This window comes from Somniosus microcephalus, chromosome 1 (genome assembly GCF_052327205.1).
Source record: "Somniosus microcephalus isolate GS21.2 chromosome 1, FLI_Smic_1.0, whole genome shotgun sequence".
NCBI classification, from domain to species: domain Eukaryota; kingdom Metazoa; phylum Chordata; class Chondrichthyes; order Squaliformes; family Somniosidae; genus Somniosus; species Somniosus microcephalus.
Window position 1 is genome coordinate 341,020,411 of NC_140987.1, and position 25,392 is coordinate 341,045,802.

Here is a 25,392-nt window from a genome sequence, read left to right on the forward strand (position 1 = left end):
ATCGTTAGCTGGGGGTAGACACTTTACGAAGATTGACCTTTGTCAAGCTTATTTACAGATGGAGGTGGAACAGGACTCGAAAAAGCTCCTAACAATTAACACACACAAGGGATTGTACCAGTACAATCGCCTGGTATTTGGTGTGGCGTCCGCCCCGGCAATATGGCAGAGGACCATGGAACAGGTCCTACAGGGCATTCCAGGAACGCAGTGCTACCTGGATGACATCCTGGTGACAGGACAAACGGATAACGACCACCTCGCTAACCTGGAGCGAGTACTTCTGCGGTTGCAACAATACAGACTCAGGGCGAACAAGCAGAAATGTGAGTTTTTCCAGGAACGTATCTCATACTGTGGTCACATTATAGATAAGGAAGGCCTGCATAAGTCCCCGGAAAAGATCGAGGCAGTAGTGAAGGCCCCGCCCCCTGAGAATGTATCTCAGTTACGATCATTCTTAGGCCTTATAAACTATTAGCATAAGTTCCTCCCGAACTTATCGTCCATTTTACATCCACTAAATTCATTGCTGCAAAAGGGAGTCTCCTGGAATTGGGACGAAGCGTGTGAGGCTGCTTTTAAAAAGGGTAAACAACTCATTACATCAAAGGAAGTGCTCGCACACTTTGACCCAAAAATGCCAATGAGGTTGGCATGTGACGCCTCCCCGTACGGTATAGGGGCAGTGTTGTCACACAAATTTCCCAACGGGACGGAGAGGCCAATAGCATTTGCCTCAAGGTCGTTAACTACAGCCGAAAGAAACTATGCGCAAATCGACAGGGAGGCCCTCAGTCTGGTGTGGGGTGTAAAAAAATTCCACCACTACCTGCATGGGCAACGTTTCACACTACTGACGGATCATCAACCGTTGGTGTCGATATTTAATCCAACAAAAGGGGTGCCCCTGATGACGGCCCAAAGGCTACAGTGATGGTCACTGTTCTTAGGGGCACACCAGTACCTTATCGAATATAAGGGTACCAAACAGCATGGCAATGCGGATGGCCTGTCGCGGCTACCCTTGCCTGCCGAGATCGAAGAGATAGTACAGGACCCCGTGGAAATATATCATACGGCTGTTATGGAACACTTGCCCATCACCAGCCAATGTATCGAGCGGGAAACACGGAACGACCCGACATTGGCAAGGGTTTACGAGTTAACCGTGAAAGGCTGGCCGGCGCAGGGTGACGCATCATTGCCGGCGTTTTCGGCAAGGAAGGACCAGTTGTCCGTCTGCCGGGGCACATTGATGTGCGGAGCCAGGGTGGTGGTCCCTCAAAAATTACAACATAAAGTGTTGCAGGACTTACACGAAGGTCATCTGGGGGGTGTCAAAATGAAAAGCCTCGCCAGAGCCTACGTCTGGTGGCCCGGCATTGACAGGGACATTGAGGAAGTAGCAAAAGCGTGCCAAGGGAGCCAGAGGGTACAGAACGTACCACAAGCCCCACTACATCCGTGGGAGTGGCCCTCAACGCCGTGGCAAAGGATCCACGTGGACTTCGCTGGCCCCTTCCTGGATGCGATGTTCCTTATTGTAGTGGACGCCCATTCAAAATGGCCGGAGGTCATAAAGATGTCATCAATGACAGCCGAAAAGACGGTCGCAGTCTTAAGGACCATTTTTGCCCGAAACGGGGTGCCCGAGCAAGTCTGTTCGGACAATGGGCCACAATTTGTGGCAGAAGAATTTCAAGCATTCCTAAAAAGGAATGGAGTGCGACATTATACGTCCGCACCATATCATCCGGCTACAAATGGGCTGGCAGAGCGCTTTGTACAGACTTTTAAAAAGGCCATCAAGGCGATGGGGGAGGAAAGGTTGCCACTACAACACAAGGTGGCCAACTTCCTATTCGCATACCGTAATGCTGCACATACGGTGACCAACCAGGCCCCCGCCGTCATGTTCTTTAATAGAAGGTTAAGGTCTTGCCTTGAATTGCTCAGACCAAACATTCGGAGAGATGTGGAAAACCGAGTATTTCGTAGGGCTCCTGACAGACAGACACGGAGCTTCGAGGTGGGGCAGCAAGTGTTGGTCCGTGATTATCGGAATGAAAAGTGGCGGTCTGGTACGATAAAGGCCCGCCAGGGACCCTTGATGTACACAGTTGAGACAGGGGAAGGCATAATCAGACGACATGCTGATCAACTTGTGGAGTCCAGAAACCCAACTGATTCACTACCTCAAACGTCTCAGCACATTGTTACAGCGGAATCACGGCCCAGCTCGTCGTTACAGAGGTCTCAGGATTGCGAGGAGTTCAGCATTCCAGTGATCTCCACGGCACAGGATGTGCCATCAGACACCGACGAGTGCAGCGATGAAGGGGTGACGGAAGTACCGCCGCCTACACCGAGACCGACTAGAGAAAGACGTTATCCTAGTCGAGATAGGAGGCCTCCTCAGAGACTGAATCTATAACATGTTTCTGTTTATATATATATAAGTAGACAACTCTTGATGTAAATATGTTATGTATATTGTGTTACCAAATGTTATTAGCCCTAGTTATGGGGCATCTATTGACTTAATTGCACGGGTACGTTTTAATTAAAAGGGGAGGAATGTTGTGTGTAATAGGTATGTTACTTTAAACCTATGGCCAGGGCAGCACTACTTTGTAGGGCGTAGTGATACCGTAGTACCACTCCTGGCCATAGGGGTATAAATAGTACTGTGGGTACTGATCTCCCCTCAGTTCCCGCCTGTTGGTATTAAGTAAAGACCTACGTTGAATCTTCCAAGCTGTCGCTTCATTATTGGATTAAGTATAGACACATACTTTACAGCCTGTCACTTTAATTCTTCACACCACTCCCACTCAGACCTCACCATTCTCGGCCTCTTGCATTGTTCAACTGAAGCTCAGCGGAAGCTTGAGGAACAGCACCTCATCTTTCGATTAGGTACTTTACAGCCTTCTGGACTCAACACAGAGTTCAACAATTTCAGATCATAACCTTTGCCCATATCATATATATATTTTTCATCCATACTTTTTGTCTGTCTTTTTTTCTTCTCCCCCACATGGCAGCTGTCTTTCATTCTGCCAGCGCAATTCACACTTCATCTAGAGCCATCCTTTGTTTCTGAACCTGTCCCATTACCATCTCCTTTTGCCTTGAATATTTCTTAATGTCTCTTAACCTCTCCTGCCTTCTGTCCTAACACAGACCTTCCCTTTTGTTCTTTCATCCCCTCCCCCCTTTCCCAGCCCCTGCACTTGCTTAAAAATCTGTTCCATTTCCTGCTTTTTCCAGTTCTGACGAAAGGTCATCCACCTGAAACGTTAACTCTGTTTCTCTCTTCACAGATGCTGCCTGACCTGCTGAGTATCTCCAGCATTTTCTGTTTTATATTTCAGGTAAGTGACTAGTTGGTTGAGGGATAAATATTGGCCAGGACACCAAGAGAATTCTCCTGCTCTTCTCTGAATAGTGCCATGGGATATTTTATGTCCACCTGAACAGGCAGCTAGGGCCTCGGTTTAACATCTCATCAGAAATACAGCACTCCTTCAGTGAAGTGTCAGCCTGGATAATGGCCAGAAATTCGTCTCTCCATGGGTGAGTACGCACGGGGTACTCACCCGTAGGCCGAATGGAAATGCCGGTTTACTGCATGCGCTGCGCATACGTGGGAAACCGGCACTTCTGATCCTCTGAACGAAGGGGTTCAGAGGTCGAACGCGCGCACAGGGGAGGCTGCGCGTGCGCTTTGAACTTAGTTTTTTTTTTGCAGGTTTTCACGCGAGCTTAAGCCTGCAGGATTTACACATGTAAAAAGCAGGCGTAAGGCCTGCTTTTTACAAGGTAAGTGTCAATTAATTAAAATTAAAACATTTTTTCCACAGGTTTATTATTTTTAAATACTTTAAAGCAAGGTAAGTTTATTTTTAGCCCCGTTTTTTTATAAAATTATTTTTTTCAAAAATTTAAATTATTGTTTAAAATAGTTATTTAATGTAATTTATAGTTTATTTTAAAAGTGTGATTTAAAAAAAAATTTCTTTCAAGGTTTACTGCTATTTTGGGGCCCGTAGTATTCATAAGTTTTCACAGGTCTGCCTGTCAATCTTATGAATGGGCTTTTCCCTCCTCCGATTGGCTGCCCATGGCTCACGTGATCCCAGGGGACGCATCGCACTAACTACGCCCCTGGGACACGCAAGCACAGCACGCCGGCAGCTGGGCCAGGCCCCGGAGCAGTATTCCACGGGGCCCTAGAGCTCAACTGCCGGCGCGCAAGGTAAGTGCAGGTCGGGGGTTTACACCCGCGGGAAGCCCCCAACCCGAATTTCTGGGCCATTGTGCTCAAGTCTCTGGACTGGGGCTTGAACCCTTTGACTCAGAGGTTAGACTGTTACCAACTAAGCCAAGCTGACACTTTTACACAATACCTCAGATTAAATAGATACTGTATATCTTTTGATTACTGTTTTTTTTAAACAACATGCCATTGCTTTTTAATAAATTTAACTACTAAAAATTTGTAAACTACTAACAGATTTTCAATGAAACAGAGCCTGAATATTTAAATTATTATAAAACTCATTGATCATCCCTTCCAAGGTAATTTGACAATTTAATGGAGGAATATTTTTAAGTTAAAAAGAAAATCTATTCTGGCTACCTGGAGCATCTTCATTTTGCTCTGGCACTGCCTGCCATCATTAGGTTTAACTGTTATAGTACGTACGGACACTGGGTGACTCTGTTGGGCAAAGCAGTCGCCTCATTCAGTCCATTCTATCCATCACATAGGCACTAAAATAGAGCACTGAGAGAAGAGAATAGTGTCGTTTGCTGACAGCCAGTAAATGTCATGACAAAAGTGGGTCCCTGTAATCGCAAACCGTTTAAAGGTGACTTGAATCCAAAGCGTAAAGATGCACAAGCTCAGCGGGCTCTGTTCCAAGTGCCTACAATCACCTGCTGCAGTGGGGTGATGGGATGTGGGGGTGGGAAGTTGCATTCTTCAGCTGAAGATTAAGACAGTAACCACAGACAATGTTACAGAGCAGATTCCATCCTTGAAATGTCCCTCACTGCTGTTGCAGGATGCAAAGCCAATATTCTCCCATTCCCTTTACATCTGCAGTGCCGATCTCCCCAGAGGATCGCTGCTGGGATGGGTGTTACAATTGACCAACCGCTGGCTGGGCTGGCGAGGGTGAAATCTCAGCCAGGGTTCCCTCTTGGGATCAGCTGTGAAGCTCCCTACTGGTGGAATAGATCTGAGACACAGGAACACTGTTAAATGCGAGTAAATACATCTACCCTGCGCTCCCAATAGGGAGCCTTGCTCGAAAGAAGCGTGGGTTGGAGGTAGGGCTATAACCGTATGGGTACAGTAACGTAGTGGTTATGTTATTGGACTAGTAATAACTAGTAAAGGCCTGGACTAATAATGATTAATAATGAACCCGAGTTCAAATGCCATCATGGCAGTTTGAGATACTTGAGTTGAGCTCACAATTTCTAGGAATAAAAAGCTGATATCAGTAAAAGTGACCATGAAGCTGTTGGATTGTCATAAAACACTCAACTGGTTCACTAATGTCCTTTAGGGAAGGAAATCTGCCATCCTTACTTGGTCTGGCCTATCTATATGTGACTCGAGTCCCACACCAATGTGATTGACTGTTAACTTCCCTCTGAAGTGGCCTAGCAAGTCACTCAGTTGTATCAAAGTGCTACTGCTGCGCTTCAAGAAGGTGGCCCACCACCACCTGCTCAGGGCAACCAGGGATGAGCAATAATTGCTGGCCTTGCCAGTGACGCCCAGATCCCGAGATGAATAGAAATAAACACTGTAGCACCAAATCTCCAATCCTGTTGAGCAAGGCGACCCACTGGGAGAGCAAATTGACTGAATTTACCCTGTTGTTTACTTTTGAGGCATTTCCTATCTTGGATGATGGGAGGGATTGAAAACTAGAAATGTATTTGTGCTAATGTGGATTCTTCAGCACTATATCTGGGAGTCAGAAACAGCACAGTTGCAAACATTAGGCAACTCTCAGCTTTCCTTGCAAGAAACAAAACCTGCCTCAAGAATGATTCAAGGTATGAAGTAGGCTCAAGCCGCACAATCAATTTCTGATGTCAGCCAAGTGATAGCGAGAGGCACAGGGCAAGTACCAGACCCCATCCACAGGAAAGATCGGATGAGTGGATGGGAAAGTCCTGGGTGAATCACCTCTGGATGAGCCACTCCTGCAGGAGCATCTACAGCTCTTACTAGTCAATTACACCACAGCAGTGATGGAGGCCAAGGAATAGGCTACATGTTAGGTTCCCCAGCTATGATATGGCACTTTCTTTGGGCAAGGGGTCGGGTGCGGGCCTGTGAGGGATTCAAATGACGTCCCCTCTAACCTCCCCAAGCCTCAACTGTGAATAGGCCGCACAGCCCTCAAAGGGGCCATGCACCCCCCAAAATATTAAGGGGAACATTGCATACAAAATGATGGATTCAAAATGGATCGTATTAAAAACTTGAGGCTAGAAATGACCTCTGCCATTATTAGTAAACCAACAGCTAACACAATCATATGACGTTCCTCTGTCCATATTTCAGCAGAAGTGTTATTTATTTTAAATGGGTTCCGTTAAAATAGCAGAGTGTTGCAGAAATGAGTTAAGCGTTCATCGGAACAGGAATAGGCCATTCAGCCCAGGACCTGGCATTCAATGACGTCATGACTGATCTGCACCTCATCTCCATTTTCCCGCATTTGCTCCATGCATCTTGATACCCTCACCTAACAAAAATCTATCGATCTCAGTCTTGAAAGTTCCGATTGATCCATAATCCACAGCCTTTTGGGGGAGAGAGATCCAGATTTTCACTACTCTTTATGTGAAGAAGTGCTTCCTGATTTCACTCCTGAATGGCCTAGCTCTAATTTTATGATTATTTCCCCTTGTTCTGGATTCCCCCACCAGAGGAAATAGTATCTCTGTATCTACCCTATCGAATCCTTTCAACATTTCAAATACTTCGATCAGATCACCCCTCAACCTCCAAAACTGAAGGGAATACAAGCCAAATTTATGTAACTTGACCTCATAATTTAACCCTCTCAGCCCTGGTATCATTCTGGTGAATCTGTGCTACACCCCCTTGAAGCTCCTAAAGGCAACAGTATTTTCTGGCACCTAATTCTCTAACGTAAAGTGCCACATATTAAGGATCACTGGAGTTCGGAGAGATCAAAAATGTATTTTAATAGTGGGCATCTCGTTCTTCAGGTTTCGAATTTAGAGCAAGTAAACAATGCTGCTTCTCACCTTTAACGTACTCTTCAGCACCCTAATGTGGTGCAACTTTTCATTAACAACTGGATCATTACATCTTTTTATAAATGACCTTCTGAATTCTTGTTTGGTGGAAGGGCGTTGCTCTCCAATTGCAGACAGACTGGCCTGCTCCAGGGACCTGTACAGCTCCTGCAACCCATCTGTAGATCTTCTGTCTTCTGCTGTACTTTCTGGAAGGGAATATTGCAGCCGTTTGAATCTTGTCACATGCACTGACCAAATTGGACTTTAAACATGCAAGTTTAAATCTCGCCTGTATTTTGTGGTAACACTTACGAACAACATACGAGCGGATTTTTTTTTAGGTTTCTACAAAGTAAGGCTTCTTGGAGGTGGTTAGGAACCTAATGTTTTTATAAGCGAACCTAAGATGATAATGCAACAAGCAGGCTCATGTAAAAAAAAAAAGCAGAGCTCCTTGAGACAGTTTTGATCTGTGAATGATGCGCCATTAACTGAAAAGAAATTAAATCCGATCAATCTTCAAACATTTCAGGCCACATATAGTATAACAGAATTTGCAATATAACACAAAAATGGGAAGCTATCACTTGCAGAGCAGCCCATGGAAAACCACAAGCCATTATTTATTAATTTATAATAAAAATTATAAATATGTGGAATAAAAAATCTAAATTTATATATCCATTATTGGTATAATAAGATAAAACATTAACAACATTTTTTTGCTTGCTTGCTGAATAAATGCTCTGATTAAAAAAAAACTTGGAGACTAATCTCAATATTGAAATTGGTTACAAAAAGCAGAATAAATTTACATCTATCAACAGACTTCAGTTTGCAGAGAGGCATGACTAACGACCATCTATTAAAACTAAAGCCACTCTTTTGGACTGCTAAGTGCTTTGTGCTTAATGAAATCCGTGCATGCAGCTACTTTTTAAATAAATACAGTCAGGTTTTGTCAGAGAATGACTGCGTAGGAGATTTGGTAACTGGCATCAATCATCATGATGTTCATACTCATTGTTACAGCTGCCCATCAGTCAGTCGCAGACTTACCAATTAAATATTAAAATGTAATTTCTCCAACAGCAACTATAGCGCATTCACAATCGTCAACAAAAACAACATCCAATATATATATAAATATTATTATGGGATGTTGTGGATGGATCTTAGATGAATCTATTCTGAGTATTTTAAATGCATGTTTCCATTTACAAACCATTCGACACATTTTACAATATCTATATTAGTATAGTTATAAAAACATTTGCAAAATTGCACTGCAAATACTGTATACACGTTGTAAGAAAAAATCAAATGGGGTGAATCAAGCTGTACCTTTTAAGATTACAATAAGGATAAAGTAGGACCAAACAACACATTTTAACAATTATGAATCGGTCACTGCTCCCTCTTACCTTACAAATTCTCCATTCTTGTGCTGTTTCCACTGTTTTCAGACATAAACAATGTAATCTTACGAGATTACATGATTTACGTCATGTGACTGCGGCCTTGCTGATCGGCCTGAAACAGGGAACAGGGGATTTTTAAAGTAAGAGGGGCAACACTCGCTCTTTCACTGACCAACAGTTGCAGGTTATTAATGACTGATTAATTAAACTGCAGCATCTGTAATGCACATTATTTACATGCAGTTTTATTTTCTTTAAACAAAAAAAACTTGATATTTGCTGGTAGGATTTACCGTTCTAGGGCCATTCAAGCAAATTAAAGCCGCATTCTTACACATAGAAATTATATTATCGATAGAAATTCAACACTAGCTGCCACGATTCGTTAAACTTAGAACGAGTGCAATTAAAAGATGCAATGTGTTCCGTTCAACAGCTAAAATTGAGTAAATTGACTGGATTTGGTGGGGGCAAAAGTAAAAGGAATGACAAACTTCAGATGTAATATCTCCACTAGCATGATTTATTTGCAGGACATATACTATGATCGTGGCCACTGTTTCACAGAGACAAAATGGGGATCATTCCGTGAGTTAGAGTTCCCGGCACGGCCCCTCACTCACTGGGCAGGAGGACCACTCACTCAATGTGCGGGAGGGCCCCTCACTCACTGGGCGAGAGGGCCCCTCACTCTCTCACTGGGCGGGAGGGCCCCTCACTCACTGGGCGAGAGGGCCCCTCACTCTCACTGGGCGAGAGGGCCCCTCACTCTCACTGGGCGAGAGGGCCCCTCACTCACTGGGCGAGAGGGCCCCTCACTCACTGGGCGAGAGGGCCCCTCACTCACTGGGCGAGAGGGCCCCTCACTCACTGGGCGAGAGGGCCCCTCACTCACTGGGCGAGAGGGCCCCTCACTCACTGGGCGAGAGGGCCCCTCACTCACTGGGCGAGAGGGCCCCTCACTCACTGGGCGAGAGGGCCCCTCACTCACTGGGCGAGAGGGCCCCTCACTCACTGGGCGAGAGGGCCCCTCACTCACTGGGCGAGAGGGCCCCTCACTCACTGGGCGAGAGGGCCCCTCACTCACTGGGCGAGAGGGCCCCTCACTCACTGGGCGAGAGGGCCCCTCACTCACTGGGCGAGAGGGCCCCTCACTCACTGGGCGAGAGGGCCCCTCACTCACTGGGCGAGAGGGCCCCTCACTCACTGGGCGAGAGGGCCCCTCACTCACTGGGCGAGAGGGCCCCTCACTCACTGGGCGAGAGGGCCCCTCACTCACTGGGCGAGAGGGCCCCTCACTCACTGGGCGAGAGGGCCCCTCACTCACTGGGCGAAAGGGCCCCTCACTCACTGGGCGAAAGGGCCCCTCACTCACTCACTGGGCAGTGGGGACTCTCACTCACTGGGCGGGGGAGCCCATCACTCTCTCACTGGGCGGGAGGGCCCCGCACTCGCTGGGCGGGAGGGCCCCGCACTCGCTGGGCGGGAGGGCCCCTCACTCGCTGGGCGGGAGGGCCCCTCACTCGCTGGGCGGGAGGGCCCCTCACTCGCTGGGCGGGAGGGCCCCTCACTCCCTGGGCGGGGGAGCCCCTCACTCTCTCACTGGGCGGGAGGGCCCCTCACTCTCTCACTGGGCGGGGGAGCCCCTCATTCTCTCACTGGGCGGGAGGGCCCCTCACTCCCTCACTGGGCGGGAGGGCCCCTCACTCACTCACTGGGCGGGGGAGCCCCTCACTCATTCACTGGGCGGGGGAGCCCCTCACTCACTCACTGGGCGGGGGGGCCCCTCACTCACTCACTGGGCGGGGGGGCCCCTCACTAACTCACTGGGCGGGGGAGCCCCTCACTCACTCACTGGGCGGGGGAGCCCCTCACTCACTCACTTGGCGGGGGTGCCCCTCACCCACTCACTGGGCGGGGGAGCCCCTCACTCACTCACTGGGCGGGGGAGCCCCTCACTCACTCACTGGGCGGGGGAGCCCCTCACTCACTCACTGGGCGGGGGAGCCCCTCACTCACTCACTGGGCGGGGGAGCCCATCACTCTCTCGCTGGGTGGGAGGGCCCCGCACTCGCTGGGCGGGAGGGCCCCTCACTCGCTGGGCGGGAGGGCCCCTCACTCGCTGGGCGGGAGGGCCCCTCACTCGCTGGGCGGGAGGGCCCCTCACTCGCTGGGCGGGAGGGCCCCTCACTCGCTGGGCGGGGGAGCCCCTCACTCTCTCACTGGGCGGGAGGGCCCCTCACTCTCTCACTGGACGGGAGGGCCCTTCACTCTCTCACTGGGCGGGATGGCCCCTCACTCGCTGGGCGGGAGGGCCCCTCACTCGCTGGGCGGGAGGGCCCCTCACTCGCTGGGCGGGAGGGCCCCTCACTCGCTGGGCGGGAGGGCCCCTCACTCGCTGGGCGGGAGGGCCCCTCACTCTCTCACTGGGCGGGAGGGCCCCTCACTCGCTGGGCGGGAGGGCCCCTCACTCGCTGGGCGGGAGGGCCCCTCACTCTCTCACTGGGCGGGAGGGCCCCTCACTCGCTGGGCGGGAGGGCCCCTCACTCTCTCACTGGGCGGGAGGGCCCCTCACTCGCTGGGCGGGAGCGCCCCTCACTCTCTCACTGGGCGGGAGGGCCCCTCACTCGCTGGGCGGGAGGGCCCCTCACTCGTTGGGCGGGAGGGTCCCTCACTCACTCACTGGGCGGGAGGGCCCCTCACTCACTCACTGGGCGGGGGAGCCCCTCACTCACTCACTGGGCGGGGGAGCCCCTCACTCACTCACTGGGCGGGGGAGCCCCTCACTCACTCACTGGGCGGGGGAGCCCCTCACTCACTCACTGGGCGGAGGGCCCCTCACTCACTCACTGGGCGGGGGAGCCCCTCACTCACTCACTGGGCGGGGGAGCCCCTCACTCACTCACTGGGCGGGGGAGCCCCTCACTCACTCACTGGGCGGGGGAGCCCCTCACTCACTCACTGGGCGGGGGAGCCCCTCACTCACTCACTGGGCGGGGGAGCCCCTCACTCACTCACTGGGCGGGGGAGCCCATCACTCTCTCGCTGGGCGGGAGGGCCCCGCACTCGCTGGGCGGGAGGGCCCCTCACTCGCTGGGCGGGAGGGCCCCTCACTCGCTGGGCGGGAGGGCCCCTCACTCGCTGGGCGGGAGGGCCCCTCACTCGCTGGGCAGGAGGGCCCCTCACTCGCTGGGCGGGGGAGCCCCTCACTCTCTCACTGGGCGGGAGGGCCCCTCACTCGCTGGGCGGGAGGGCCCCTCACTCTCTCACTGGGCGGGAGGGCCCCTCACTCGCTGGGCGGGAGGGCCCCTCACTCTCTCACTGGGCGGGAGGGCCCCTCACTCGCTGGGCGGGAGGGCCCCTCACTCGCTGGGCGGGAGGGCCCCTCACTCTCTCACTGGGCGGGAGGGCCCCTCACTCGCTGGGCGGGGGGGCCCCTCACTCGCTCACTGGGCGGGAGGGCCCCTCACTCGCAGGGCGGGAGGGCCCCTCACTCGCTGGGCGGGAGGGCCCCTCACTCTCTCACTGGGCGGGAGGGCCCCTCATGCACTCACTGGGCGGGGGGGCCCCTCACTCACTCACTGGGCGGGGGGGCCCCTCACGCACTCACTGGGCGGGGGGGCCCCTCACTCACTCACTGGGCGGGGGGGCCCCTCACTCACTCACTGGGCGGGGGGGCCCCTCACTCACTCACTGGGCGGGGGGGCCCCTCACGCACTCACTGGGCGGGGGGGCCCCTCACGCACTCACTGGGCGGGGGAGCCCCTCACTCACTCACTGGGCGGGGGAGCCCCTCACTCACTCACTGGGCGGGGGAGCCCCTCACTCACTCACTGGGCGGGGGAGCCCCTCACGCACTCACTGGGCGGGGGAGCCCCTCACTCACTCACTGGGCGGGGGTGCCCCTCACTCACTCACTGGGCGGGGGAGCCCCTCACTCACTCACTGGGCGGGGGAGCCCCTCACTCACTCACTGGGCGGGGGGGCCCCTCACTCACTCACTGGGCGGGGGAGCCCCTCACTCACTCACTGGGCGGGGGAGCCCCTCGCGCACTCACTGGGCGGGGGAGCCCCTCACTCACTCACTGGGCGGGGGTGCCCCTCGCTCACTCACTGGGCGGGGGTGCCCCTCAATCACTCACTGGGCGGGGGAGCCCCTCGCTCACTCAGTGGGCGGGGGAGCCCCTCGCTCACTCAGTGGGCGGGGGAGCCCCTCGCTCACTCAGTGGGCGGGGGAGCCCCTCGCTCACTCAGTGGGCGGGGGAGCCCCTCGCTCACTCAGTGGGCGGGGGAGCCCCTCGCTCACTCAGTGGGCGGGGGAGCCCCTCGCTCACTCAGTGGGCGGGGGAGCCCCTCGCTCACTCAGTGGGCGGGGGAGCCCCTCGCTCACTCAGTGGGCGGGGGAGCCCCTCGCTCACTCAGTGGGCGGGGGAGCCCCTCGCTCACTCACTGGGCGGGGGAGCCCCTCGCTCACTCACTGGGCGGGGGAGCCCCTCGCTCACTCACTGGGCGGGGGGGCCCCTCGCTCACTCACTGGGCGGGGGAGCCCCTCGCTCACTCACTGGGCGGGGGAGCCCCTCGCTCACTCACTGGGCGGGGGGGCCCCTCGCTCACTCACTGGGCGGGGGGGCCCCTCGCTCACTCACTGGGCGGGGGGGCCCCTCGCTCACTCACTGGGCGGGGGGGCCCCTCGCTCACTCACTGGGCGGGGGGGCCCCTCGCTCACTCACTGGGCGGGGGGGCCCCTCGCTCACTCACTGAGCGGGGGGGCCCCTCGCTCACTCACTGGGCGGGGGAGCCCCTCGCTCACTCACTGGGCGGGGGAGCCCCTCGCTCACTCACTGGGCGGGGGGGCCCCTCGCTCACTCACTGGGCGGGGGAGCCCCTCGCTCACTCACTGGGCGGGGGGGCCCCTCGCTCACTCACTGGGCGGGGGAGCCCCTCGCTCACTCACTGGGCGGGGGAGCCCCTCGCTCACTCACTGGGCGGGGGGGCCCCTCGCTCACTCACTGGGCGGGGGAGCCCCTCGCTCACTCACTGGGCGGGGGGGGCCCCTCGCTCACTCACTGGGCGGGGGAGCCCCTCGCTCACTCACTGGGCGGGGGGGCCCCTCGCTCACTCACTGGGCGGGGGAGCCCCTCGCTCACTCACTGGGCGGGGGGGCCCCTCGCTCACTCACTGGGCGGGGGAGCCCCTCGCTCACTCACTGGGCGGGGGGGCCCCTCGCTCACTCACTGGGCGGGGGAGCCCCTCGCTCACTCACTGGGCGGGGGGGCCCCTCGCTCACTCACTGGGCGGGGGGGCCCCTCGCTCACTCACTGGGCGGGGGAGCCCCTCGCTCAATCACTGGGCAGGGGGGCCCCTCACTCACTCACTGGGCGGGGGAGCCCCTCACTCACTCACTGGGCGGGGGGGCCCCTCACTCACTCACTGGGCGGGGGAGCCCCTCACTCACTCACTGGGCGGGGGGGCCCCTCACTCACTCACTGGGCGGGGGAGCCCCTCACTCACTCACTGGGCGGGGGAGCCCCTCACTCACTCACTGGGCGGGGGAGCCCCTCACTCACTCACTGGGCGGGGGAGCCCCTCACTCACTCACTGGGCGGGGGAGCCCCTCACTCACTCACTGGGCGGGGGAGCCCCTCACTCACTCACTGGGCGGGGGAGCCCCTCACTCACTCACTGGGCGGGGGAGCCCCTCACTCACTCACTGGGCGGGGGTGCCCCTCACTCACTCACTGGGCGGGGGGGCCCTCACTCACTCACTGGGCGGGGGAGCCCCTCACGCACTCACTGGGCGGGGGAGCCCTCACTCACTCACTGGGCGGGGGAGCCCCTCACGCCCTCACTGGGCGGGGGAGCCCCTCACTCACTCACTGGGCGGGAGGGCCCCTCACTCACCGGGCGGGAGGGCCCCTCACTCACCGGGCGGGAGGGCCCCTCACTCACTCACTGGACGGGGAGCCCCTCACTCACTCACTGGGCGGGGGAGCCCCTCACTCACACACTGGGCAGGGGAGACCCTCACTCACTGGGCGGGGGAGCCCCTCACTCACTGGGCGGGGGAGCCCCTCACTCACTCACTGGGCGGGGGAGCCCCTCACTCACTCACTGGGCGGGGGAGCCCCTCACTCACTCACTGGGCGGGGGAGCCCCTCACTCACTCACTGGGCGGGGGAGCCCCTCACTCACTCACTGGGCGGGGGAGGGCCCCTCACTCACTGGGCGGGGGAGGGCCCCTCACTCACTCACTGGGCGGGGGAGCCCCTCACGCACTCACTGGGCGGGGGAGCCCTCACTCACTCACTGGGCGGGGGAGCCCCTCACGCCCTCACTGGGCGGGGGAGCCCCTCACTCACTCACTGGGCGGGGGAGGGCCCCTCACTCACTGGGCGGGGGAGGGCCCCTCACTCACTGGGCGGGGGAGGGCCCCTCACTCACTGGGCGGGAGGGCCCCTCACTCACTGGGCGGGGGAGCCCCTCACTCACTGGGCGGGAGAGCCCCTCACTCACTGGGCGGGGGGGCCCCTCACTCACTAGGCGGGGGGGCCCCTCACTCACTCACTGGGCAGGGGAGCCCCTCACTCACTCACGGGGCGGGGCAGCCCCTCACTCACTCACTGGGCAGGGGAACCCATCACTCACTCACTGGGCGGGAGGGCCCCTCACTCACTCACTCGGCAGTGCAGCCCCTCACTCACTCACTGGGCGGGGAGCCCCTCACTCACTCACTGGGCGGCGAGCCCCTCACTCACTCACTGGGCGGGGGGGCCCCTCACTCACTCACTGGGCGGGGGAGCCCCTCACTCACCGGGCGGGGGAGCCCCTCACTCACCGGGCGGGGGAGCCCCTCACTCACCGGGCGGGGGAGCCCCTCACTCACCGGGCGGGGGAGCCCCTCACTCACCGGGCGGGGGAGCCCCTCACTCACCGGGCGGGGGAGCCCCTCACTCACCGGGCGGGGGAGCCCCTCACTCACCGGGTGGGGGAGCCCCTCACTCACTCACTGGGCGGGGGAACTCCTCACTCACTCACTGGGCGGGAGGGCCCCTCAGTCACTCACTCGGCAGTGCAGCCCCTCACTCACTGGGCGGGGGAGCCACTCACTCACTGGGCGCGGGGGCCCCTCACTCACTCACTGGGCGGGAGGGCCCCTCACTCACTGGGCGGGGGGGCCCCTCACTCTCTCACTGGGCGGGGGGCCCCTCACTCACTGGGCGGGGGAGCCACTCACTCACTGGGCGGGGGGGCCCCTCACTCACTCACTGGGCGGGGGAACCCCTCACTCACTCACTGGGCGGGAGGGCCCCTCACTCACTCACTGGGCGGGGGAGCCCCTCACTCACTGGGTGGGGGGGCCCCTCACTCATTCACTGGGCGGGGGAGCCCCTCACTCAGTCACTGGGCGGGAGGGCCCCTCACTCACTCACTGGGCGGGGGAGCCGCTCACTCTCTCGGCGGGGGAGCCCCTCACTCACTGGGCGGGGGAGCCCCTCACTCACTGGTCGGGGGAGCCCCTCACTCACTGGGCGGGGGAGCCCCTCACTCACTCACTGGGCGGGAGGGCCCCTCACTCACTCACTGGGCGGGGGAGCCCCTCACTCACTGGGCGGGGAAGCCCCTCACTCACTCACTGGGCGGGGGAGCCCCTCACTCACTGGGCGGGGGAGCCCCTCACTCACTCACTGGGCGGGGGAGCCCCTCACTCACTGGGCGGGGGAGCCCCTCACTCACTCACTGGGCGGGGGAGCCCCTCACTCACTCACTGGGCGGGGGAGCCCCTCACTCACTCACTGGGCGGGGGAGCCACTCACTCACTCACTGGGCGGGGGAGCCCCTCACTCACTCACTGGGCGGGGGAGCCCCTCACTCACTCACTGGGCGGGGGAGCCCCTCACTCACTGGGCGGGGGAGCCCCTCACTCACTGGGCGGGGGAGCCCCTCACTCACTGGGTGGGGGAGCCCCTCACTCACTGGGCGGGGGAGCCCCTCACTCACTGGGCGGGGGAGCCCCTCACTCACTGGGCGGGCGAGCCCCTCACTCACTGGGCGGGCGAGCCCCTCACTCACTGGGCGGGGGAGCCCCTCACTCACTGGGCGGGGGAGCCCCTCACTCACTGGGCGGGCGAGCCCCTCACTCACTGGGCGGGCGAGCCCCTCACTCACTGGGCGGGGGAGCCCCTCACTCACTGGGCGGGCGAGCCCCTCACTCACTGGGCGGGGGAGCCCCTCACTCACTGGGCGGGGGAGCCCCTCACTCACTGGGCGGGGGAGCCCCTCACTCTCTCACTGGGCGGGAGGGACCCTCACTCGGCTGGGATGGCAGATCGAGTGTGGAGGACTCAGCGCCTGATTCTCATTCCTCCTGATTTTAGTTGAACCATCAGAGGATCAGGAGGCTCGTGAATTTGGCGCACCAACCTCCACACCTGATTGATCTGCCCTCTCATCGACCGCAGTGAGCTCTGTCTCAGAAAATAGACCCCAATGAGTAAATGTCAGTTTCTTTTTACAAGGGATCCTGGGATTGTTTCCAGTAATTTGGGGATCACTCCCCAGGCTTCCATTTTGTCGCCCCTGAAAATGACAAAACAGCTGCCTTGATTCTGGTCAATACAATTGAATTCAGTATTCATTAACATTTTCACTTTCACTCCTCACTGTCCAAGATTTCTATGGTCAGAAATGATTGAAGTGGAACCCTACACCAGCTCATTGCACTTACTGAAAGACTTATACCGCTACATTCACCTCTTACTGCCGGAGACTGGAGTCACTGCCACAAATTAACCAATTTAAAAAAAGTAATCAGTTTGCTGAGCTGTAATTATTCAGCTACACTGAAGATGCTTTGAAGATGACTGCTCAGTTAAGTGACAATGAAATATATACAGAGATCGTTTGAATCTAATCCGCCTGGTAGGAAACTGACATGATCAGATCACCTGTCCGATTTAACTTTCCACTGATTGATTGGGAAGTAAAATCGGGTGGGGTGTACTCTTTTATGCTAATAAATAAACTGTAACTTAACTTAAAACATTAAAGGAAACTTAATAAATTAAATTAAAATTCGATTACCGGTTGTGATGATGCACTCCAGTCCCTGCGATGCCCACTGGTCGCGGAAGGCCTCGAGCGTGCCGGCGGACACCGCGTGCTCCATCTCCAAGGCCACCCGGGCGTTAATGTGGCCTCTGAAGAGAGGCAGGCAGTCGGGCCGAACGACCCCCTCGACCACCCGCTGCCTGGACCAGTTGATGGCCACTTTGGCCAGGCCCAGGAGCAATCCTGCGAGGAGGTTCGCCGATCTGCCCACTCCCCTCCGCACCGAGTGACCAAAGATCAGGAGCATAGGACTGAAGTGAAGCCAAAAATCGAGGAGCAGCCCGTTCAAATAATGGAAGAGGGGCTGCAACCTCTCACACTCCATATAAACATGGAACATGGACTCCTCCAGGCCGCAGAAAAGGCAGGCGGCCTGGGAGTCCGTGAACCTACTTAAAACCTCGGGTGGGGTGTAAAATGGGCGTCTGATCTGATCATGTTAGTTTCCTGCTGGGTGGGCTAGGTTATAATTATCGCCGTATGGTGACTCCAGTTTGCACATACTCAGTGTATTCATTTTTTAAAGGTGCACCATTGGGAAGTTTTAGGCTTGTTCCTGGATTTTAGCCAAAAACAGCCAGTGCCATCAAGACCACGAGGGAACGAGATTCATTGCTGAAGTGTGAACCTTGCACTAGTCTAGCACTTGTGGCAGGGTTGTGATGTTCAACTGCTATGATGGACCTGTATCTTTAAGGCCCTCTGCTCAGGTACTCCCTGTGCAGAAGTGGCTAATGGAAGTTCCGTAGATTGGCAGCTGCTAATAAATCTCTGGCACCTGCTCTTGGACAGTGCCATGTTAACAAGGTCAGAAAAAACAGCAGGAAACAACTGGTTTTCTTTCTCTTTTCTTTATACGTCTGACACTATCAAGTAAAATGGACAGAGGCTAAATGCAAGACTTTACTGACTATTCAGAAGTGGCTGTTTCTGTGCAAGGTAGCACTATCCTTCTACTATTGATAATGTGTGCACGCTGTGTAATCTGTGGACTCTGTTGTGTAAGAGATACACTGACTCTCTACCCAACGTGCTTAGTAGGATGATGCTTTCATATTAGCAAGTTTTCAGGCTTAGTTTCTGAAACAGCCCTTTTCAAAAGGTGTGCTGGGGCAAGATGGTGAAGCAATTCACTGGAATGGGTGCGCCAGGAGTTTGCTCCAGCCATTTCCCCCCATTATCACTTCTAGATCTGAGTGATGGGGAGAGGTGACGAGAGTAGGGAGGGACAACCAGAGGCAGGGTCTCAGAGGCTGGGAGTAATGCTGACTCGGTCTCTCAGCTGGGGAAACGAAAAGGGAAACAAGAACAATAAATATGATTGCCGCTAGGGTAAGTTTGTGCTGCAGCTGGCATTGTGTTCCTTTGGGCTTTTAGGTTTGTTTGTAATTAAACTGTAAAGTTTGTAGTGGTGAATTTGGTCAGTAAAACACTGATGATGATATGGGGATGTGGGCAGCCCTGGCAAGGCCGCATTTATTGCCCATCCCTCGTTGTCCTGAAAAGGTGGTGGTGGGTCTTCTCCGATAGCCACTTCAGAGGGCTAATGTGAGATGAGAGTTACTATCCCTGAAGGACTTTAGTGAACAAGTTGAGGTTTTATGAAATTCCGGCGGCTTTCATGGTCATTTTCCTACTGTGTTCTCTCTTATTTGCAGGCCTATTAAAATGTCTAACCGGATAAAACTGGCAATATGACAGGGCAGAACTTCACTAAAATATTGGAAGCATCAACCTTTTCCTCCTGGCCTGTTGAAGAAAATCCTTTCTCTCCTCTCCTCCTCCTCCCCTCCCATGCCAACCCTTGGCCAAGATAGCGGGTGAGGGACCTCATCCAAAGGATCTGTCAATCTTCCACCAACAGGAGTTGAGAGAGGGCAGCTTGGAGTTCTGATTTTCACTCCCATCCCTGAGGGGGTCCAAAGACTGTGAGCTCACTGAATGGGGAACGTGGAGCACAAACCTGGCAGCGGGCGGTGGGCGATATAAAAAGGGCTGCTAAACCCGTGCCCAACTTTCCCCGACTACAGCCGAGGAGCCCTTTAATGGCCACTCAAAATGACCGCCTACCGACTTCTACCGGCCATGTTTGGTGGGCGGGAGCTGGAACTGGTGGTAATCCAGTGGGAAGAGGTGAAAGTGGCTTTAGGAGTTGTAAATAAGTCACCTGACCCTAATTAACATATATTCACAAGGTTCCCACCTGTTTCTGATGGGAGCTAAGGCCACCTGGTTCGAGGCCAACCTGAAAGTTTAACTTTGTTACTCAATATTGGGATAGATTTGACACAAATTAGTGCTACTGTACGACAGGAGCATGTGTCGGGAATTGCAGGCGTGGAGGTCAGTGTGTCCATTAAGTTTAGGGTGCATTCATACGACAACAATGGTGGTGCAAAGTGCTTTCACTCTGTACTGACACTGCAGTTATCGTGTAAATGCAGCCTGAAACCGGAGACATGGCCCCACCTGACACCAGAGCTCAGCTGAGTGAGACTCGCTGGAGAAGGGATCCTCACTCCGCTTTGCTTCAGAGGCAGTTAGGACCTTAACACCGATTTACATGACACAAGCCTAAACTGCTTTGCACTAATGTTAAACTCACATTGGACTAGGCCATTCAGCCCCTCAAGCCTGTACCACCATTCTATTAGATCATGGCTGATCTGTACTTCCAACTCCATTTACCCGCCTTTGCTCCATAGCCCTTAATATCCTTACCCAATAAGAATCCATCAATCTCAGTCTTGAAAATTTCAATTAACCCTCAGCTTCTACAGCATTTGAGGAGAAAGTTCCAGATTTCCACTATCCTTTGTGTGAAATAGTGTTTCCTGCTTTCACTCCTGAACGGCCTAACTCCAATTTTAAGATTGTGCCCCTTTTTTCTGGATTCTCTCAGCAGAGGAAATAGTTTCTCCGTTTCTTCCCTATCAAATCCCTTAATCATTTTACACACCTCATGTAGATCCGTGATATCCCTCAATCTTCTAAACTTAAAGGAAGACAATCCCAGGTTATGCAGCCTGTCCTCACAATTAAACCCTATAAACTCTGGCATCTTTCTGGTGAATCTGCGCTGTACCCACTCCAAGGCCAATGTATCATTTCCTGAGGTTCAGTGCCAGAACTCAACACGGTACTACAGATGGGGTCTGATCAAGGATCTGTACAACTGAAGCATTAATTCCTCCTTTTTGTATTCCAGCCCCCTTGGGATAAAGGCCAATACTCGATTAGCTTTTTTGATTATTTTTGTGCCTATAGTGTGAATGCACTGTAAATAGAAAGCAGATCATAAGAACGTAAGAAATAGGAGCAGGAGTAGGCCATACGGCCCCTCGAGCCTGCTCCGCCATTCAATAAGATCATGGCTGATCATCGACCTCAACTCCACTTTCCTGCCTGATCTCCATATCTCTTGATTCCCCTAGGGTACAAAAATCTATCTATCTCAGCCTTGAATATACTCAACGACGCAGCGTTCACAGCCGTCTGGGGCAGAGAATTCCAAAGATCATGCGAGATATGCTGACCTTTGAGCCTGAATTCCCAATATGCTCCATGTGCCAAGTGTGGAAAATTCAACCCAGGAAGACCAGGAATTTTCAAGCCTTCTTTAAAACCAGAACTCGGGTGTTGTACAGATCTGAGGCAGTTAATGGCAGGTTTGAATTGCGTGCAGTGCCTGAACCATGTGTATACATAAGCATTGACCTGATTTCCATATTTTTGTTCTCATTCAAGCCCTATGGCTCACTTCCTGTCCTGACCTAAGGTCAGAGTTCTTTATTGTTACTAAGGGAGTTTTGCAGATGAAAGCCACTCATTTCTGGAGTAAGGTGAGAGGCAGCACACTGGGGTTAGTAAAGCATCCCGTGAACTATGATATATGTGTTATATAAACCAAATACTCAGTGATAAACTACAGAATACAAAATGGAGGCCACAACAGAGAATGGAGGTAACTGCCTCCTGATTTGGTCATTCCTGATTTTTTTAGATATTTCTAATGTCAGCCTCGGCTCAGTGGTCGTGCCCGCTGAGTCAGAATATCATGGGTTCAAGCAATACACCAAGACTTTAGCATATAATCTAGGCTGACACTTCAGTGCAGTACTGAGGAGGGCGCTCCAATGCTGTCATTTGGATGAGACATTAATTCGAGACCATCTGCCTGGTCAGGTGGTCATGCCACTATTGGAAGAAGAGCAGAGAGATCATCCAGTGTTCTGGCCAACATTTCTCCCCTATCCAAAAACACCAAAACCATTTAGTTGGTCATTTATCTCAACAGCTGTTTGTGGGACCTTGCCGTAGGTGATATCATAAAAGCAAGTTCTTTCTTCAATGAAATAAATTCCAGTCACATTCAATACTCTCCAATCGCTTTATCCATAAATTTTACGCTATGTATGAAAAACGTTGCTCATACCAACCTTGTTTATTTGCTCCATTTTGCTTGATGCCTTGGACCTCATCATCCTCAGACCTCTCCTCAGCGAGTCCGGGAGGGAGCACGTGCCCTTTCATTCTCGCTTCCCTATTCCTTGGTAGGCTTTGGCTGCGTTGTTTACATCCTCTACTGTGAGATCCAGGTCCTCGTTCACACTCCACCAATGGAAAAGGCCCATCACGGTCATGGTTGTGGCGTCTCTGAACGGGCAACGTTGCCTGCCGTCTCCTTTCGGGGGACATTAGTCCTGTTCTAACTGGGATATAATCCGTTTCTGGAGGGACAGTCTGCAGGAAGTGCAGCCCTGAACTGGTTAGAGGGGTTTCAATCAGGTCCTGCCACGACCGCCTCTCCCTGTATGAAGATCTACAGCCGGATGAATGTGTACTTCCTGACGCATCGTGTCGTGAATCCTCAGCAGATGAATGTGAGTATGTTGACTCACTTGAGAAATGCCGCCCATGCTTAGGTTCTGGGAAGGGACTTGAAGAATTAACCTACAGAAAAGGGACAGAAGCAATTAGCCTGTGGTGAAATAATAAATCATTATCAGCAATAGATGTATGAATTTTTATAAATATAAGCCTGAAAATTGCTGTTTATGATATTAACAAATCCCCCTCCAGCCCTACAACCCTCCGAGGTCTCTGCGCTCCTCCAATTCTGGCCTCTTGCGTATCCCTGATTTTCTTTGCTGTACCTTTGACGGCCGTGCCGTCAGCTGCCTAAGTCCTAAGCTCTGGAATTCCCTCCCTAAACCTCTCCACCTCTCTCCTCCTTTAAGATGCTCCTTAAAACCTATCTCTTTGACCAAGCTTTTGGTCACCTGTCCTAATATCTCCTTATGTGGTTCAGTGTCAAATTTTGTTTGATAATCGCTCTTGTGAAGCACCTTAAGACGTTTTACTATGTTAAAGGTGCTATATAAATGCAGGTTGTCATTTTTGTTGTATGAATCACAAAATCATAGCATAATACAGCACAGGAGGCCGCCATTTGGCCCATTGTGTTCGTGCCGGCTCTTTGAAAGAGCTATCCAATTAGTCCCACTTCCCTAATCTTTTCCCATAGCCCTGCACATTTTTCCTTTTCAAGTATATATCCAAATCCCTTTTGAAAGTTACTACTGAATCTGCTCACTGCATTCCAGATCATAACAACTCGCTGCGTCAAAAAAAATCTCCTCATTTCCCCTCTGGTTCTTTTGCCAATTATGTTAAATAAATCCCTCTGTCAGCTATCCTAGGAGAGGCATCAATCCATTTAAATTAAGTTTGATCACTCTTGGTTTTTCAGGTGGCTCAGTTGGTAGCACCCTCACCTCTGAGTCAGAAGGTTGTGGGTTCAAGCCCCACTCCAAGACTTCAGCACATAATCTAGGCTGACACTCCAGTGCTGTACTGACGAATACCATACGAGAGTACGAGGTGTTTGAGAGCTAATACCGCAAACAGCAATGACAAGGCTGCGTTCCGATACTTACTGATGGTGTCCGGGGATATGTGTCGCACACAGCTGAAGGACCCTCCGCTTTCACAGTTAAGGAATCATTTGCATCCTCTTGGTCACTTTCACTCCAGTAGTCTGAAGTGGAATAAAAACACCTTATTAAAAATTACTCCTGACTTAAAATCTTTTTGTGAAGCCCCATTAGGGCCCATAATGACAGGAATGCACGGCTTTGAAAGACGCAATCTCTGAGAGTGCGATTTTGTTCCTGGGCCATTCATTACAGAGGAAACAAACATTCTCCTGTTCTTTTTAGTCAGGAGGAATTGCAATCTTAGTTCCTCCTCAGTTGACCAACTAGGCTGCATGATCAAAAAAATATCTAATCCTTTACACATAAGGTAATGACTGTCCACTGTTTGTCCAAGTGTTTACTGTAAATGTGTTTATTTATGAAGTTATTTCAGAAAACCTAATTACTACCACTGGAAGCTCTCCACTGAGGGGTGAACTTGCCATTTGAATGGTGCCAGCTCTTGTTCCAGTATTAATGCTTATACGGAGGAGCACATCCAAAATCTGGTCCCTGGGGCCTCCACACATTTTATTTATATTTGAATGATATACCATGCAGAAAGAAAGGCTTTGGTCTTCACTGGTGACTCTAGGGCAAGATTTGTATGGCTAAACCATTAAGATGCTTGTAAAGAACAGATTGACAATTCAGTCACATAATTGTACAGCAGAGGAAATCCCCCTGCCCCCCTTTCTCCCTTCCCCTGTATTAGAGTTAACTCTGGGGGGGGAAAAACTGGTTGTGAAACATAATTCAAATGATAGGAAGGCTAATTTTATGAATTTACACGCTTCTTGTGCAGAAACTTGCCCATCGAGGGTTGGGCAGCATTCTCAATTTTCTACCCGTGAAAATCGCTCCCGATATGTATGGTACCTGCAGATTGTTAACTGAACACTAGATGGCCCCCTGATGCGAGTAAATACATTGTAGCGATTACACCTGTCATGTATCCCTTTGTTATTCTTTGATGGAAAATTCTAGAGGATCTGGAAATAAAAGCTGTTTGTTAATATCCCACCAACTTGAGTGTTTATTTGGACATAACAACGCCCGGCTCCATTCCACACTGGGAGGGTGCATTCACAACATTACCCCAAATGTCAATACGTCTCAAAGTCACAGACTGGCCCAGAAATTCGGGTCTCCACGGGTGAGTACGCACGGGGTACTCACCCGTAGGCCGAATGGAATTGCCGGTTTTCTGCATGCACTGCGCATGCGCGGGAAACCGGCACTTCCGATCCTCTGAACGAAGGGGTTCAGAGGTCGAACGCGTGCGCAGGGGAGGATGCGCGTGCGCTTTGAACTTAGGTTTTTTTTTACAGGTTTTCCCAGGAGGGTAAGCCTGCAGGATTTACACATTTAAAAAGCAGGCGTAAGGCCTGCTTTTTGCAAGGTAAGTGGTCAATTAATTAAAATTAAAACATTTTTTCCACAGGTTTATTATTTTTAAATACTTTAAAGCAAGGTAAGTTTATTTTTAGCCCGTTATAAAATTATTTTTTTCAAAAATTTAAATTATTGTTTAAAATAGTTATTTAATGTAATTTATAGTTTATTTAAAAAGTGTGATT

General features: G+C 53.2%; 1 protein-coding gene across 3 annotated transcripts in view; it reads right to left on the minus strand.

Annotated features, from left to right (window-relative positions):
- Positions 1 to 25,392, minus strand: part of LOC147124941 (connector enhancer of kinase suppressor of ras 2) — a 1,271,510-nt gene that overhangs the window by 23,430 nt on the left and 1,222,688 nt on the right. For 2 of the 3 annotated variants that reach the window (XM_085995047.1, XM_085995029.1), the window contains 3 exons: positions 23,774 to 23,874; positions 22,274 to 22,787; positions 7,312 to 7,511 (listed from right to left, as the gene is read on the minus strand). In XM_085995047.1, the coding sequence (XP_085851173.1) occupies positions 7,312 to 7,511; positions 22,274 to 22,787; positions 23,774 to 23,874 (815 nt within the window). Of the gene's footprint in view, positions 1 to 7,311; positions 7,512 to 8,215; positions 8,839 to 22,273; positions 22,788 to 23,773; positions 23,875 to 25,392 lie in introns of those variants that run through there. The other variant, XM_085995038.1, reaches the window with a different exon arrangement.